The 19483-nt window shown below is 31.3% G+C and overlaps 1 protein-coding gene across 3 annotated transcripts in view; it reads right to left on the bottom strand.

Moving 5' to 3' along the window:
• Window positions 1–2200: 2200 nt before the first annotated feature.
• The window catches only part of LOC126897277 (uncharacterized), a 30954-nt gene continuing 13671 nt past the window's right edge, over window positions 2201–19483 (bottom strand). The window contains exons 2-6 of one of the 3 annotated variants that reach the window (XM_050670777.1): window positions 15104–15143; window positions 8442–8580; window positions 6678–6784; window positions 5413–5866; window positions 2201–2256 (exon numbers count right to left, since the gene is read on the bottom strand). In XM_050670777.1, the coding sequence (XP_050526734.1) occupies window positions 2216–2256; window positions 5413–5866; window positions 6678–6784; window positions 8442–8580; window positions 15104–15143 (781 nt within the window). In that variant the 3' untranslated portion in view covers window positions 2201–2215. Of the gene's footprint in view, window positions 2257–2342; window positions 5867–6677; window positions 6785–8441; window positions 8581–15103; window positions 15144–19483 lie in introns of those variants that run through there. The other 2 variants (XM_050670776.1, XM_050670778.1) reach the window with 2 other exon arrangements.

Genomic DNA, 19483 nt, shown 5'->3' with positions numbered 1-19483 from the left:
GTACCGACGTAAAGAAATAAGATGAACCGGATGAGAAAACACACAAAACAATTTAGCATCTCATGGACTAGTAACTGAGGAAATACACTTATAATATTATAACATGACGTACCTGGTGAGCAGGTGTACTGTACAAGTCCTTTCAAAAATATGTTTGTGCCGCAGGTAAAAACCCTTAAAAACTGTCCAGTTTATCACCATCGACAAGTGTATTTATTTATTTTATTCCTTTTTTTTTTATATATATTTTTTTGTCTTTACATTGATTTCACACTTGAACATGTCAAGGAAACTATGTCACCGTACTGAATCGTCCGTGTTTAACGCGAAGTCACGTTTGTTTGTTAAGAATGTGTTCACAGAATGTGTGCAACTAACGTTGGGAAAAATACATTACACTAAAGAGTTTGTAATCGGCAAACGATGCTTACTGGCGTTAAAAAATATTAACCTGGGGTCAGCGTCTTAACACACAATTTTTCTACAATATTATACAGTAAATATTGTTAGGTACCGAATGTACTTATACGCTTGTTACCATTGTGTTCTTAAACTTCTAATGGTTTACGTTTTATAACCATAATATAAATAATTATAGGCATATTCACTTATGTTTTTTTATGATATGTTTGAAAAATATACTAATATCAACAATTACTTACAATTATAACAATTGAACTACAATTAGTTCTTATTCGATAAATTTTTAATATCGTAGGAATCAAACTCGAACTGTTTGCTCACTTTACTCATTAATAAAATTAATAATAATAGGAAGTTACAGTTTATTCAATATAAAATAGGAAAATATACCTATAACTTTCTTGACAAATATGAACATGATTATATTGTTCATTTTTTTAATAACACCTATTTTGATAAATCTATTTTTACAGCAAAATGAATTGCAAAATATTACTCAATTGTAGAAAAATGTTCATAAAACACTATGAAAAATAAAATGGTTTTAAATATACTTATATTTTTAAATAAACAACGTTACATATGGATTATATGAACTAGGTGCATAGAAATATTTATTATGTTTAATACAGAAAAATATAGTCTAATTGTAAATAAAAACGTTTTAATATCGCTATCTAATTATACTGTTACATTACATGCTTGTGGCAAAAATCAATTCAGTTAACATTATTTTTATCTAAATGAATTCGTACCATATAAAAGTAATACAGAATGGTAAAAATCGTATAGATATTATAAATTCTATGGTTTTGATGTCTACAAGATAATTATAATTTATTTTTTATCTATTATATTGTATAACTATCGTAACAAAAATAACGATGTTCACAACTTCATTATTTTGCACAGTCCATATTACCACGTTAATTCAATTAATAGTTTAAAACTATATTTTTTATAAATAATTAAACATAGTATTAGGTTTGAAAAAAGGGATTGCATTTACTTCAACTGACCTGTAGATAAAATTGACCGGGCGGTAACTCGATTTAATTTTTTTATCATACCAAATCATCCGGCAATTGAAAATAATTACGACCATTGCTTTATGAATGTCGATTAAATTTAGGTCAATAACTTCAAGATGGGCAACCGTTAATAAAATACTTCACCTTTGCATTGACAAAATAAAAATTGATTATTACTAATTCGTGTTTTACGGATCAATAAATTCATTTGCTAAATATAAGCTAAAATAAATCATCATTAAAACATATATTATATTTAAATTCAGGGTTACTTAAATTAAAATAACTATAATTTGTATTGGTTACCACGCCCGTGGTAGGTTTTGGGCACAGTGGATAAATTTCGTTGATATTCGGATGGGTGACCATACAATAACTTCAACAGTGACACACACATTGCCTTCATACTGATTCCTTTAGCCATAATGAGGTTGTGTTAGGTCGATAGTCGGTGTATAATTCCAACTGAGCATTAAGATAGAGCCAACTCCAAATAGTTGGAGTTAAGGCTACGGTGATGATGAATAGTTTGTCTTTATTATATTTAAATATTTTTAGCACATTGCCTTGGAAATTAATAGTAAAACTTCATAATAATTTAATATTGTACATTATTTTCTAGATTTATCACTGAACTAGTGTTAGCTTATAATTTAAGAACAGATATCGAAACGAAATGGACTTTTCAATATAATATACAATTTTTCTGTTTATCGAATTACACCAACATTCTCAAATTTTGAATAAAAACACATTTATTTTCATCCACATTTAACGTTTTTATCCTTTAAATGCATATTTTCTGTAAATTTAAATTGTATATGTATCATTGTAAACAAAATGAAATATTGAACACGATTAAGAGTATAATTAAAAAAACGAGACATCTAGTTGGTTTTAATAAGTTTTATTTTTTAAAATAGTAATTAAGACATAGTACAACTTATACATTTTTTCATACTAATACATATAGTTAATTTTCTGTTTGCGTTGCACATCAATTTTAGTTCTACAAATTACACATGCATTTCAGGACGCAGGGGACTGGTAATAGAACTATTGGTGTTAAACATTTTATAAAATGTTCCGATAAATATTCCACTCGTGTAATACACTATGTTTAACACTGTAATTTATTAAAAAAAAACAGTTACAGCGGTTTATAAATATTTTTATGACAAACAGAAAAACATTAAACACGCGTTTAACGAACAAAATTTTGTAATAGTTATAAAATATTGGCTTTTAAACTGAGATGACATAACAAGTATGTGGACATTTAGCTATAACGTTTGTTTCTTATTGTTAAAAAATGTAAATATAATATTTTGTATTATTTTATGTGTATAATTCCATGATACTAAAAAAATTAAACTAGAAAAAATTTGTAGGCGTTGATTTATGAATAAAAAAAACGTGTACATCGTTACTGTAAATGAATTTTTTACTTGACGTAGCTAAATATTAAAATAAAAGTAAATCAAATTAGAAATATTTGTACTGAGTTAACAATCAAGTCAATGTACAAATATTCTTATTTTTATACCGAGTTTATAAATTGAATAAGTAAATAAATGAATGTAATTTTTTTTTTTTGTTGTTTTGAAGATATTTTCTAAGAAAATTACCAAAAATGAAAATAAATAAATAAATAAATAATGAAGAGGGTGGTTAGGAGGAAATGGGGGGGAACAAGAAGACATCTAATGGTACAACTTCTTTGTGTATTTACACGTAGTGATTATATATAAACATTATTTACAAGAAAAACAATAATAATCAAAACGTCCACCTTAAAGAATTATTTATTGAGTCATTCTGGGCAGAATGTTATTTTTATCTAAACAATGTATATTTATTACTTCTATCGTTTTTATTTTTCAATAATCACGTCAACGTTAATAAAACATACTAAGCAAAATAAAAATACTTGAACACATAATGAAATTTGTATAATTATCCATTAGTCTGGCGTAGCTTGAAGCTGCTTCGGCTTTTTTGGACTTTATTTTAGCTCTCACTAAACAATATATATAGAATTTATTATTATTTGATATTTTATTGTAATGAAAGAAGAAATAGCCTAACACTCAAGATGTGATGTATTAAAAGTTGTAAAAGTAATGCGAGAGGAAGAAAAATGGTATAACTACCATGTAGCTAGTTTTTTTTTAACATAAATTTTACTGATGTGATGCTCTTATGGCATGAGCCTATATTGAGATTCATTAAAGATTGAAAAAAATGTCTTATGAACAATTTTTATTTCTCGAAACTAAATTGTTTTTATTTAAAATTAAAAACTAAACGAATTTCAAGAAAACCTACAAGTAATTATTTTGACATGACAGTCACATCAAACTATTATTATAAAATTATAATAAATTATAAATCAATTTTTACTATTATTATAATACTTTGCGGTATATTAAGTATGAATAACTGTTAATTATAATTACTGTATTTTAGGGCTTCATATAAGGGGATCGATTTGAATAAGAATATGTATTCATACATTCACACACAAACGCACACACTCATAAACGCACAAAAACTCTAACACGGGATTACTATGACAATGTTTAATATTCAAAAGTCTGATCTCTAAATATCAAATTACTATACGAAAAGAAAATGGTTGACTAGATTTAACGTGTACTAAACATAATTACTATACTGTTGTTCGTGACAATTTAAACAATATCGTCTTATGTTGTTGCCGCCACCTCAATAGTGCATTCTTAACACAGACGTTATTAGATTTCTAATCGTAATAATAATAAAAATAAAATAATAAAAATAGCTTGTGGAGGATTCGCCACCATTCTTGTCACGTAATGAACAGCGCCCATATCGATGGAATCTCTTATAGTTTAAAAGATTATTTTTAGTGCTAATCCTAAATGTAAGTTGGTAACATGATGAATGGAATGTTAGCTCAAGCCTAGGGATGATATTATCCTACGGCCGATTGAGTATATTCATGCGTAAAAAATTAAAAAAAAAAAAATTTACAAAATATCGGTTTGTGAAAATATAAAAAAATAATGATGTGCGATGAACTTCAATAACAATTCATTGAGTGATAAAAAAAACATATTTAAACATTTCAATTTTATATAAAAACATTCAAGTTTCATTATCTGGTCGTTCTGAATCTATGAGGATTGCGTATAATTATCTCATACAAATTATTACATTATTATGATACAAAATAAGAACACAGTTTATAAAACCGGCATGTGACTTAAGTTTTAAAAATAAAGTAATTATATTTTTTTAATACTCATCGAAACGTTACATTCATATGATGAATAATGTTTGCCAATTATTTTATTAGATACAGAAAAATTGTTAATAAAAAAGTGTATTCACAAAAAACGTGGGGAATGGAGCGAAAACTGAGAAAACGAATATTCTGGCAGCATTAAACGGTATAAAGATCACCAAATTACAGTAACCTTAAATAAGAGAATATATTTAAGAAAAATATAGTATAAAATGATCACTTGTATCAAGTATACATCTCTACAGAAAAGTCAACCCTTATGCGCCTTTCGGTAATTGGCGTTTTCATTCCGAGGAAGCATCGAACCTATTGAAAATTCTATGTGCGATCATTTATTTACATGATAAATAGACTATGATCGTCAGCTGTCTAACAGTACAACGCCAATGAACGTATTTATAAACGCAATCAAACAAAACCTTCAAAGCCAAGGCCATTTTTATCGGTCGCATTGAAAACGCGGAGCTAAGGGTTGACTTTTGGGCTGTAGGAATTGAGGCCGAGAATACTCGAGGTCCCGTCGTCCAGCCGTGCTGAGAACATCTACTTACTAGGAATAATAATGACATTTAAAATTATTACAACGACGTTAAAAAATAACAATAGAGGTTTCGTTTTCATCATAGTAATATTGTTTTTAATACTATACATAATGATATTAGTCTTGACCTAGCGACTGAAGGGTTTCGGGGTGGTGTCTGTTACGTCGGTGATGTCTGAATCTTATTCTGTTGTGTCTTTCGGCAAATGATGATGGTGGAGTTGTGGTGGTGGTGGTGGTGGTGGTTGTTGTGGTGGTCGTCGAGGTCAACATAACAGAGATTGGTGGTCTTCTATTATTGTAACTGTTGACCGCCAATTTTTTTGCTACCATGCCATTACGCTTACCGCCTTTGCCCGACGCAACCTTCCGGTTATGATCGTCAATGTCGAACTTAGTGTCAAGCTTGAGGAAGTTCAGACACCGATTGAGAGGATCGTTGAGGTACGAATGTTTTCGCATAGGTCGACCGCGGCGGTTGAACCCGATGTAACGAGATTGATCGGCAACTGACTTGTATCGAGTGTACCCGGTAGACAGCATCTCTTCGTAGAACAGACACATCGGACCCCGAAAATGTTTCTAAAAAACATAAACAAATAAAATTAAGTAATTAGGAGTTTGAACTTAATACGATATACTTTGGTTTATTCAAACTATAATTGATACAATTTACAAAGATCTACTGATGAAATCTAATATTTAAAAAATGTTTTAATAAAATTATGAAGCGAAACACGCACAGAAAAGCTCATTTACTGTAACAATATTTAGTACGAATTTAATTGATGTCAGTTCATGTCTAGGATTACCTACATTTCATTAATACGCCAAAAATACAGTATAAATAAATACAGTTTACTATAATTTACATTTTGCTCGAGTAACCTAATAGTGATACCTGTACATAGGCATTTATTAAAAAAACATACTATTAATTTATAGACTGTAACTAGTGACGTATAGACTACGTTTTCAATCAAATAGATAATATATAAATAAAAAAAAAATACGAATTTGAGATATTTAATTTTTTGGATTGTATTACTGCAAATCTCAACACAAAAAATAAAATTGAATTTAAAATACACTATTAATACAACTACGTTGTTATAGAACTAACTCTTGAAAATTATCGTTTGTTTTTACTGAATCAAATGAACAATGAAAAAATAGTATTGTATTACGGTATGATGAATGTCATATGGAAGTTAATTTAATTAAAGTTCTCTAGTTGTTAACTTAACAAATAATATAGATAAGCGTACTCAAAAGGAATTGTTTATCGCTTTTTTTGTAACACGTTACTTGGAGATATTGGAATTTTAAATAAACTAAATATTCAGAGAAGTACCCGTAATCATTTACTAGATTAGTAGATAGTTTTACTTACCGATCCAACGAGAGACCATTTGTTATTGAAACACAAATATCGATGTGACTTCTCGGCGAATATAGTCAGCCGAACACTGAAGTCCAAAGATTTGACAGTCAGATTTTCTGAAAATAAATTTAGATACTTGTGTAATTATACAAAACATTGTATTTGTAATAATTATATTATTAATTTTATTTTGATACGAATGAAAGACGCCGACAGTAGACGTTTTTTTATTACATTGTTTTTAAACATAACTACATTTCATTAAATAAAAATAGATAATCTATAGAACCAATAATTGAACAATAAACTTTCTATTTGCTATGATTTCTATTAATTAAGTGATCATTGACAGAAATTGGATATATATTTTTTTGACAATTTTTAATCGAATGAGTTGAAAAAGTAATTTTCATAGGTGTGATTCAGGTGATCATAGTATCCTAATACGTTGCCAGTATACTAAATTTTTCAATTTATCTTGTTACTTATAATTAACAAGTAAAACGTGTCATAAACTCTAAAAATAGAATACAGAAGGGAAAGTTCAGTTGCTGACTAATTATAATTTTTAAATGTTTGATGGGACGACGTCTTGTCGTTTTGCAGCGTCAAATGGACACGGTCCGTGGTAAAGATCAAACGATGATAAATCTGTGATCAATCATTAACAGTCGGACCATATGGATAAATTAAGCGTGCCACATCTCGACGACCAGCGCAGGATACTTTTTATATTACACACACACACACACATGCACTTCGTCTAGTTATATAATACAATAATAATAATTGTCAGTCCTAAGCGTACAATTATAGGACCCAACCAGAACTACTTAAAATTTCAAGTCACGATCGGTTGGTGGAATGCACTATGGATTCGGGAAAAGAATTTCAATCATAAACGCATATACATAAATAATCTAAATAAATAAATAATTATACAAATAAGCTTTATTTGTTTATCTTTGTGTACAGAAGATAAATATAAAATGATGTAACGTTTCAAAAAAAAAGTGTAAATGCTTTCTGACTTCAAATAACAATGAGAATTCGATAGAAAATTTTAACTGCAATAGATTCATTTAGTTTATCGATAAAAGCAAAAAATTTTATAAAAAAATCTTATTGAGAACTTTGGAACTAAAATTACGTACCAAGTTCGTTACACTCAGCGTCCGATGTGTTGGCTTAGATTTAAACAAACAAACATATTCAAACACACTTAGGTATGTTAATTGTGCGGTTCCGTGTATTATTACAATGTATACCGTCGTGTGCGAGTACTATCACAAAAAAGTAAATTCCGGAGTAATCGCATGTTTCAACAAAGACAAAAACGACTTGATGTCAATTATAAAAACGACGATAATACGCTTGGAATAGATACCGTTTACAGTAATAGTCATAAACAAACGAGAAGTAGGTATCACTGCGTTGTTGTCTCAGTAATCAAAACGTGCACGTCGAAGATAACTTTACCCATTAATATTCGAAAACGCATCTCACGTAGAATTCATATGCATCTGACTTGAAACAAATTACAAGTCTAATGATATCTTAAGTGTGCCCCATTTATCCAAAATTTATAACGCCATGTATACGAATATTTCACAACACTTTGATGCGTTATAAAAATGAAAAAATATAAGACAACGTTATCGGCGATGGGGAACCTATTCATCTAAGATGTTAATAGGTGCACACTAAATAAAATGACTCGACTAACTACTAAGCGACATTTAATAATTTTTTATTGTTCGATGTTATACTTACGAAATGCGTTGGATGTCTCATCGTCAGCGAGGACTCGTCCTCGGAAGTCAACCCTGACATTTCGACTGCTGCAGTCATTGTACAGTCGGACCCCAAATCCATAACCAGGGCCACACCTCCAAATGTCGCACAACACCACCTGCGAAATATACATAGATTATAAAAAAAGCACATGCTAATTGTAGTTCTAAGGAAATGATGATTAGGTTATAGATCATCATATATGCAGACCAGATGCGGAGAATTTCAACACTTTTCCTTTCACAAGTGTTAATACTTTAAACGTGTTGAAATCTAAACATTCTGCAACCAACTTGATTTTGAAGCAATTAATTTTTAATAATAAGTTATCTTCTTGTTAGCGTTTAGAAATTGTTCGATTATTATTACCCAAAGAATACACGGGAATCGGTTTATCTCACGAGATTGAATTTCTTAACCGTTAAGTTCCATATAATATGTTGGCGCCTAGTGTTTTCTTATACTTTTGATTTGATATACTAATGCAGATATTGCCTTCGACCGGACTACATAAAATTGATGAAGTTACAAGTTGCTGTCACGCCGCCGTCGGTACGTGATCATTTTGAACGTTATTAAGTTTCTCACGCGATCGGACCAAGCACGTGGTGGCCACACTTTACGAAAACTCGCTATTCATGAATCAGTTTTCAATAAAAACAAATCTATCACCTGCAGACATAATAATATTCTTAACCATCAAAACACTCGGGTTGAATATGAAGATATAATTTGTAGTTACTACAAAATTTCTCGTTAACCAAACGTCTTACAGCTCAAACAGACGACCAATATGTTGTAGGCACCACAGTCTGTTAATCACAACAGTTTTACTCTGCTGTGGAATACATTCGCTTTTTATCTCTATAGTCGTACGACACGCGTATATTAACTATGTGAAAAAGAACCTAAGAGAAAGATAGATGAACGACTGAAACGATTCACTCGTTCCAATAGGTCAACCGTCTTAACGATAAAGAATTTCTTTAGATTGCGTGCGCGCCCAAAGAAAAAGCGGCTTATTACTCTAATAATTAAAATCACATCACGTGACCCAATTGATTTTTAAAAACTAGAAAACTATATTATTGTTATAAAAACGTAATATATTTTTTTTTGTTTATGACGATTTAATTAGTTTTAGACGGCGGCTTTTTTTGAACTCTTACAAATTATTTTCAATATGTTATGTTTTAAATAATAAATTTTACTGTTACAGTAAGGAAAAATATGCGATACGTACAGGATGGCCGGATGTTCTCTTTGGTCGGAGGCGTCAGTGGTTAATCATAAAATGAACCGATAATTTTTTTAACCGTCGCACACGCCCTTAGTGCTAAGGGTCGTCGTCAACGGTACTTAACGTTTAACACGCCTCAACGTCCAGCGGTAAATGAATTAACGGCAAAAAGTAATTAAAATACAGTTTTGGAATAGAATTATTTCTTAGACGTTTCATTGCTGTTCTTGTTTTATTAAAAAGAAGGTACAAGATAACACAGTAACGAACTTCTCTCATTTTGATTGTAATTAATACAACCGTATTATTAATTAACCAAAAGGTCAGTTACATCAAAGCTCCGCGGGTTTGATCCAACGTATAAATCAAGATTTATTGTGTTCATAGATGTGCTCGATAGGGAGAACACATTCAATTGAATTTGGTAATTAATAATTAGAATATCCAAGTGTAGGAAATCGTGGACATATTTTTTTCTGTAAAATTGTATAAAACTTCCGAGAAAATGTACTTACACTAACCGTGGTTGGCTGCATGTACTAAACGTGCGATGGGTGTGTAAATAAAAAAAATGATGCGTGTGTATACGCATGTGTCAAACAACAACAGCAATAAAACATGGTTCAAGATAATGAGAGAAGCGCGTGCACTACAAGATTGGTAAGAAAAATGCACCGTCACACTTACACAGTCGCGCCGCAGTCACACGCATTCATAGGCGTTGTAAAATAGGTATGCGTATTATCTAAACCCAACGGACTGATTGATTACATATTAAGTACTGTTTCTTTTTCGAAACACAAAACGCACATTGATCTCAAGCTGAATGCAAAGACAATTTTTCAAATTATTAAGAATGTTAATTTCTATCGCCATACGTGTTCTTTGTTTTATTTTTCTTACATTAAAAATATTTAATGCTATAAACACTGGATGCAATAAAAAATAGCGTTTTTACCATTCTCTTTTACTATTTTGAACTGTAAGAATTTTTATGATTCAAATTTTGTAAATTCAAGTTAGTGTGATCTATAACTTTTTGCAAACAATAAACAAATGTGATAAGTTCATACGATTTTCAAAATAAAATAATTAACTGTCTTTTCGAAACCAGTAGAATAGCATAACTCTTTTAGGAAGTCAACCGAAAGAGAATTATTTACCCAGATAATATATTTCCTATAGATTAACATATAAGATTAATTAAAAAAAAAAAGGTAAAACAGTGAGATCGCAATAAAGTGACAGAGTTGGGACAAATATGGATGATATCTAACAGTGATTAAAATCACTATCATAAGAAACGCTTCGATGCAAAACTGAAGGTAATGTTTAATTTTAAGAAATTTGTGGGTTATTCCAAAAGCAAAATGGACACCTATTTCCTTATTTATAACTTAATTACAAGTGTTATGATATAGAAGATGATATACTTCGGCAGTCATTTGCTCATAGAAGATAGGTCGTTTCTATTTTGAATTCACTCTCGTGGAAAGGTAAATAGTCAGGTTTTCAAAAAAATTACATAAAATAAAAGAAAAATACCTTAAGTTTCTATTTGAAAAATGTATTTTGATTTATTCGTTTTTTAATATGTTATGACAGTTTTAATGAAAAAAATGTCAACATTTGCCGATTTTAAAAATTGTAAATTTTTGGAGATTTTGTCCATTTACAAGGAACGTGGGAAATTTTAGAAATTTTTAAGGGCAATGTTTTCAATTATATACGATTTTTGATCTTTTGACGGATCGTTGAAAGGAATCGATTCGGTGAGAGCTGAAAAAAAGTGGCATCAGACATGAAAAAAAAAACACATTGTAAAATTAATACCTTCTCAGGTTCACGTCGAAACTAAAATGTGTAACGAGTAAAGTTTACATAACAAATTGTGAATTATTGCAAAACTAAAACTGTTACCGAATATTTACTGTTTTTGGTTAAGTTATTTGGCTACAAAAAAACGTATCTACGTTATTTTCCGTAGTATACAGGGTGGCCCACCACTCACTGACAACTTAAATAACTTTTGATCCAGTTAATATTTTTAGTTGATTTTTTTTTTAAATAATAGTTATACGTTAGGTCTATAGCTATATCTCAATAATTAATTTTTTTACATTTTATTAAAAATATTAATTATTTTTAAATTTTAAATAAAATGTAAAAAAAAAATCTAAGATAGCTATTTTGTAGAGTAGAATTTAAGAAAAATTTTAGTAAAAAAATATCTTATTAATATTCAGTAGTAAATATTCTGTAGCGTTTTGAAGTTTGTGAAAATTTGAATTTTCATGTACTATTTTACGGTATTAAACATTGAAATACGTATTGAGAAAAGGACAGAAGAAAACGCTATCTTTTCAATATACTTTTGAATGAGAGTGATAAGTAATAATTGTCTTATCTAATTTCTTATCATGGTATTTATGCCAAGTTTGTAATGTATACACACTATCATCATATGTATACACAGTAATCATGAAAAGATAGCGTTTTCTTCTGTTTTTTTTACATTTTATTTAAAATTTAAAAATAATTAATATTTTTAATAAAATGTAAAAAAATTAATTATTGAGATATAGCTATAGACCTAACGTCTAACTAATGTTTAAAAAAAAAATCAGCTAAAAATATTAGCTGGATCAAAAGTTATTTAAATTGTCAGTGAGTGGTGGGCCACCCTGAATATTTGTAAAATATGACATTAGATCCTCAAAATAGTTTGTAAAAAAATAAAAATATTTGGACACAATTTAAACTTAAAATGAAATTTTAACTACACTAAAATTATTTATTAGTTAACAATTTTTATGTTTTTTTATTACAGTATATATTTTCATGTTTCCATGCACTTTGGTTGACTTTGTATACTATTTTACCCCCCAACGGGTGACCAATTCATACTACTTTCCATTAGCCGTTAATGAGTTCTAGAATTCCACGTGCACTCGCCGTCTTGAGAGTTCCCATGGTGTTTTATTTATTTATTTATTTTTATGGCTTTGCTAATCATATGCCTCTTGTATTGCCGGTTGAAGTTTTAGAGCTATAAATTTTTTTTGTCTGGCAAATAACCGTAATAGTTGTATTTAATTCAATTTCCCCGAATCGTCGGTCGTCACTTTGAGGATTAAGTATAATTTATTATGTTGTCATATTTTTAGTCAATATTATTATTGTTAAACACCTTCCAGTCATCTAAACTAGACAGTATCAATGTAAATTACCACAACAATGTAGCGAAGGCTTTGGTTCAAGTGTTTCTAACGATTTAGTAGGCGACGATTACTCGGATCCCGTGGTGCGTTTCCAGTAGAAATTTGAACTTGCCGAGTCGGTTAAGCCGATACCACATTTAATAGTTTTGAAACTATTTAAACTCAATACCAAAGATATTATTGGTTTATGTTAAAATACTAACAAATATTTATTTTATTTGAATTGAATTGAAAATAGATTAACTAAAAACCATTACAAAACGAAAACCTAATATAACATTTGATGAAGAAGTCTGAATGAGACACATTAAACTACTCTATTAAAAAATGTACTTTGATTAAGTACTGCTAATTGATTTAATTATTTTATACGTTTGATAATAATATTTTTACTATAATAATATTTATCATATTCTGATAAATATCTGTACATAGTAGTTTATATTATTTTGGACTGATGGACCTGTCATAATATTTGAATGCGTTTATATATTCAACTGTTTGAATTATAGTAAAATTAATGCAAATCCAAATAGCTGATTATGGCATAATGTCTCGTTTGCACTGTTTTATGAGTCGGTTTAAAAAACGGTTTGTAAAATATGAACTGATATAGCTTGTTTTGGACAAAATGACAAGTGGTCGTGAATAATAAAACGAGTCGTTAATTGATATCAGTGTTTGTAAACACCCTATGGGCATCGTATCTATTTTACTGCTGAGATTAGCTTTAAAATAAACAGTTCAACAGAATTATCAAAAAATAATATTATGACTACTTTTATCCGATTGAATTTTTTTCAACAGTCGTAATATTTTAATTAGCTTATCAATGAAAATAATGTATTACTTAAAAACCCATTCTCGTATGGGTTTTTAAAACATTTTTAATGTGATTTTTATGATCAACAATTATAGTCGGGACGAGTTTTCATCGTCGGTGGCGCTAGATAGTATAATGTGTAATTTGTCAAAGGGGCCGCCGACGCTTATCCGGTTATGACCTGGGTAAACCGTACACTGAATCTGTTTAAAAGTTAACTGGTCTGTAAAAAATCCAAGGGGAATAAAATATTAATAAAAATCCATCAAAGGAATGCGTAGACTCCTCTGCAGTTTATTGAAACATTAAAGTAATACCTATTACCGATGTTATAATGAGTTGTCCATATTGAGTTAAATTCAGGTATCTGTAAACGTATTAGAATATAATAACGTTTATAATATAGACTATCGATGGGATTTAATATGCTGCCATACCGATAAAGTGTTTAACGGTAATAGGTCATTGCCATCACACGTTTTCTCTAAAAACTGGCGTACACGCGCATACGTTCACATTTTTAACGTTTACAGGCATTCTTTTAAGGGAAAACTTGGGCGTTTATAAATGATTTTTATGAATAGTTAAATGTATAACTTTTGAACCTTTTGTTTTTGAAATTTTTGTATAATATTCTATTATAATTAGATAGAATCAAATAATAATGGAGTCGTTCAGCATTATATTATATGTTTAATAAACGATAATTACACCAAGAAATACTACTATGATCAAGAATCTCAATTTTAATAAAAATTTGACAAAATTATTCTTCATAAAATAACCGATGTCAATTTAAAGAGATAATTTCTTTATGTTTTTATTCGTATAAAAAGAAATATCTCTCTAAATTAAATATACTCGTATAATGAAATTTGCAAAAAAAAAAAAAGAAAATTTCTATAGCCAACACTTTTTAAAAACAATATTTTAATAACAAATTAGTGGATTTTTATTGTAAATTTAGATTAATAATACTCATTAAATATTGTCAATATAACTATGTTAATAATATAATTTAAATTATCACAAAAGAAATTGAACAGTTTTACAGCAATTAGTTTAAAAAATAATATGATTACTATATACTCTAACAAGATTTCAAAGTTATAATGTAATAACACTTCGGTGATAACAATTAGGTGTGTAAACCGAACCAAGACAATTCATGTATGAGGTGTGCACAATGGACCAACTTGTATGAGATAGCTTTTTAATATTTTTTACATTAATTTAACAAATATCAAGATAAATTATTATTTTAAAAATCTATTCGTATTTAACATAAAAAAGCAATAGTCTAAATTTATATATATGATATAACTCATCAAAACTAAAATAAAAATGTGATACTCACCATTAATAGAACGAAAGCACTCTGGATTATTTTTGTTAACCTACAAATAAAAAAAAATAAATTAGTACATCTCTATTGAACTATTTGGTTTAAAAGTTATTAAAAACGTCTGACAAGGTGAATTTCTGGCAAATTGGCCGGCGTTTTGTTTAGGCAAAACATACACCACGGACGTTGCAAGATGATAACTGGCAGTATGGCAAGTCGATAACCCGGCGAACAACGCGCATAAAATTCGGAAGCCAAATGGCCTTGAAAGCATTGAGCTATCTTTAGAACGACAACACAGTATGTGGTCATTGAAATTGAAAATCATTTCACTAATTGATTCCACTCTGAAAATCACTATAATAGTACACGTGCGTCGTCGTGAAACTTAAGACCACACAACTAGGCTTATTTTTTTTAACGTTATTCGCGTGTGAAAATCTAGGAATTCATTATATCATGATGAATAATTTAAATTATTTTTTTTATTTAAGTTAGATACAAGTTTATTCATTGTAGGCACCAAATATTTTTTTGTTAATAAATCGAATCTGTCGGCTTTGAATACATTACTTATATGCGCTTCGGTATCTGACTACGCGTCCCACGCACATTCTTACTATATTCCTAGTATTATCATAATACTATACATTCATATTCTATTTTGGGTATTCCACACACCGCAGACTCCTATGAACGATACTGATGGCGGCGCCTAAACGACCATTCGGTTGTCTATCAAGCGTTTAGTCATAGGCGCCAACATTTAGCAGGTTCGCATCGATATTTAACTGCGGTTATAGTTATGTATCATAATGTTTTAGTGGAACTGCAGTTGTTTTTTTATGGCACTTAAAAGATGTATAGGTCTAACACTCAATCGTCTCTTGTGACCATTGACCTATTTTATGAGAATAATCAGTGGCGTACGAATAATGATGACATCAACCTTTTGATGTGATGACCGGAGGCATCGCGTGTGCGTTTATACGGTCAAAATTTGTGTACTGTCAATTTATTACATCGAAGTTGTGCCGAAAACGTCTCGGTACAAATCGTTTGGACCATTAAAGTCAGACGTGCTAATGCTTTGACCGAGATAGGCTTTGAACGGCACCTGCTGGACATTAACGAAATAAACAACAACCGGATTAATTACTATAACTTCGTTAATTAGTCGCTCTTAGTTGAGCGCACGAAGACTAACAAACAACCTTCCAATGTTATTGGCACCTCCGTACACACAAATGTTGTTAAAAATATCAAATAGTTAACGGGTGATTTTCGATTTCAAAAATACAATAAAACCATTAGATTTTTAAAATATACTGCCGGCCAAAATTATTAGATCACACAATAACTTTAAGATTATTTTCAAATAAGATTTGATATCTTGTTGGTTTATTAAATATTATTATAATATTAACAAACATGATTGCTGTAGATTCAAAGAAAAAATAATTCACCTGCAAAAAATTATCGACAGAAATTTTAATTCGAATTTCTTTGGTGATCTAATAATTTTGGCCGCCAGTATATATGCTCAGGGTTGTTACTTCCTAAACATCACGCGAATGTTTAATCAAAAGCAAGGAATGTTTTTTCAGAACCGTTTACGGCGTGACAGTTATGAATGTCTGCGGTTAAGGTCAAATGCTCGGCGCGTTTTCTAAAAAATGTGCTCACCGTGTCCGATACAGACGCGTTTAATAACAACATCGTGACATTCTCTTTACATGCAATTCCGGCCATTCGTCACGCACTGGAACTGTTTGCAGAACTGAAGTGTTCCCTGGGAATCCGAGAAGTTGCGCGAGAAGGGATTGTTATGGAAACTGATGACTGACAGGGGCGACTACTGGCAGTGATCAACGAAACGCGAGCGCTCGGAACCGACGGCAGATTCGGGACGTCGATTAACGAGCCCGTAACAGGTTTTCGGTTGGAACTATTTTTTAACTAGAACTATGTGGACGTGTCCATTACGCGCACGGTTACAACATAATACGGTGGAACGCATTAACGTACAGCGGCGTGAAACGAAAGCTTGTCGTCGGATGGTTAATAGGTAACGATAACAGTGCACGTCGGTGGCTGATAACCGGCAGATATTGTATTGTAATGTGCGCGTGTATAAATAATTTTCGTGGAAAACCTGCCGGACGGCTAAATAAGACGGTAGAGATAATGATAGGTCCGGATTAATAGCGTATCGATGAAAACGAGTCTGTCAACCTGACGGCTGACCGCGGTCAGTCATTATGAACCTCTGGGCGAGAGGGCAAGAGGTGTTTTAAAAATAATAACGCCGGCGTACACCATTACATGTGTTTATAATAATAACAACCTATTACGGGTTCTAATGATTTTCAATTATTAATGCCGCGCTAATAAATCGTGGCCAATCACCGCGCGTCAGACCGAGAGAACGAACAACGGAGTGCATATCGACCGCAATTACCTTTGCTAATAATAACAACTGCTGCGGAATTCAACAGCACGCCGCCGCCGCCGTCTATTGAGAACCACAATGCCGCTCACTTCGACCCGACTACCGTTCGGTGTGTTCTTCGCGCGCAATATGAAATTTCAACCGATTTCGGTAGGGAACGGTACGATCTCTCCAATGGGACAATAATGATATTGGTGATTTATAGACGGTGCGGCGGCGGCGACCGTTGCGCGGTCAGGGTAATGATTGTTTTTCTATTGGGCATTAGGTGGCACGACGCGTTGGAGCACCGGTCGCGCCGTAGGAGATTTTTCTTCTCTCCACAATGATCAGCGGCGTTATTATGTCGTTGCCGCCCAACCGCTGTTGGGTGTCGCCGGTCGACAAACGACGTTTTTTCGCCGACAAATGTTCGGCGGTGCACCTGCCCCCCGGTAATTTCCAACAGACCAAACGCCGCCTATTCGTCACGGATCGCACACTGGTAACAATTTGGCTGTTGGAAAATTTATTATCAGTTGAAATTTGTCCGATGTGCGTCGTGTGTACAGGAGTGGGGTGTCACTTGCCGAACGGTTTGACCGGACGGTGGGTTTTTTATCGGCCGTTGCCGCACGCGTTCCACTTAATCCGAATTGAGTTATTATCGTCGGACCATCTACATGCACTGACCGTAGTAGATACACCGGTTGCTGTAAATAATTGAATTTTCTAGTACTAAAGACAATGGGATTATTTTACCCTTCGTAATACCCGAAGCGAGATGTTATTAACAGTCAACAGTTACTTTTTAAATTGTTCCCATAATCCGTTTGGATTTGCACGCATAACAACTGTGAAATTGGAAATTATCTTGCAGAGAAATCCGTATAAAATCGTTTCAGTTCAACAGAAAACAATTAAAAAAGCTTAAAACACATTAATGGCACTAATGTCATAATTTACTATTAAAATGCATTTTAATTCAGTTGGTCTGTCGATTCATCATTGAACAGGACATTTGGTTCGGTGGCACACCATTACAGAAAACTAATTAATTTCTCCTTCGTTTAAAATACATTCGGATATTTTAATATTTTTTCTACAGTTCAGTGATAAAATGTAATTTTAGTAATATGACTTGGGCAATATAACGTTAGGTTTTTCAAAAAAAAAAAAAAAAATGATTTGTATTGAAAATCATCACGATCTGTCGACTTTCATGTCATTTTAAGAGAGTTATTGAACAATAAAGAAAAGTCAGTTTTCGAGATTGGACCCATTAAGCGTAAAATAAAGTAATTGTGTTCAATCGTGCTTATGAAATATTCGAAAAACTAATCACCCTATTAGAGAATTGTTTACGCCCAGATGGCTACTACAGTGAAATTGCTTATCAGGGTACCATATAATATTAAAGGTTTTAGTAAAAAAGCAGCTGTTTATTATACATATCGCCCTTTATTATTTTTAAAAGTGCACAAGCAAATGTATTTTTTTACACTTATTATTCAGAGATTTAGGATTATTGAACCCGTTGGCATCGAGTAAGATGTCAAAAACTAGTTATACGTGGGGAGGGGTGCGGGAATTAGGTCGGAGGACCACAGAACGGAAGTAACAGCGCAAAACAAAATACGGTGTCCGTCGCTCCACGACCGGTCACTCGTTATCGGTTAATTATTGTCTTTCAATCATTTCATAGTACTCTTCAGTGCGAATGACTGCTGATATGAAATGCATTTTAATTATCGACATGATTGAACTCGGTGCACGTAAAAACTTGTAAAAATCTCGCAGCTGTTGCCAGTCGATGTCGGATAATGTATTGGATCTCGTTTGAATTATGCTAATAAATATTGTTGTTGTTGTTGTTGTTGTCGTACAGCGCTATACTTTTTTACTACTATTATTGTATGGTTAAACATGGTTTATCTTAATAATTCACATTCACGTTATAA

The sequence above is a fragment of the Daktulosphaira vitifoliae genome, unplaced genomic scaffold (assembly GCF_025091365.1).
Source record: "Daktulosphaira vitifoliae isolate Bord-2020 unplaced genomic scaffold, ASM2509136v1 Scaffold_2, whole genome shotgun sequence".
NCBI classification, from domain to species: domain Eukaryota; kingdom Metazoa; phylum Arthropoda; class Insecta; order Hemiptera; family Phylloxeridae; genus Daktulosphaira; species Daktulosphaira vitifoliae.
This window is presented reverse-complemented; position numbering and strand designations above follow the sequence as displayed.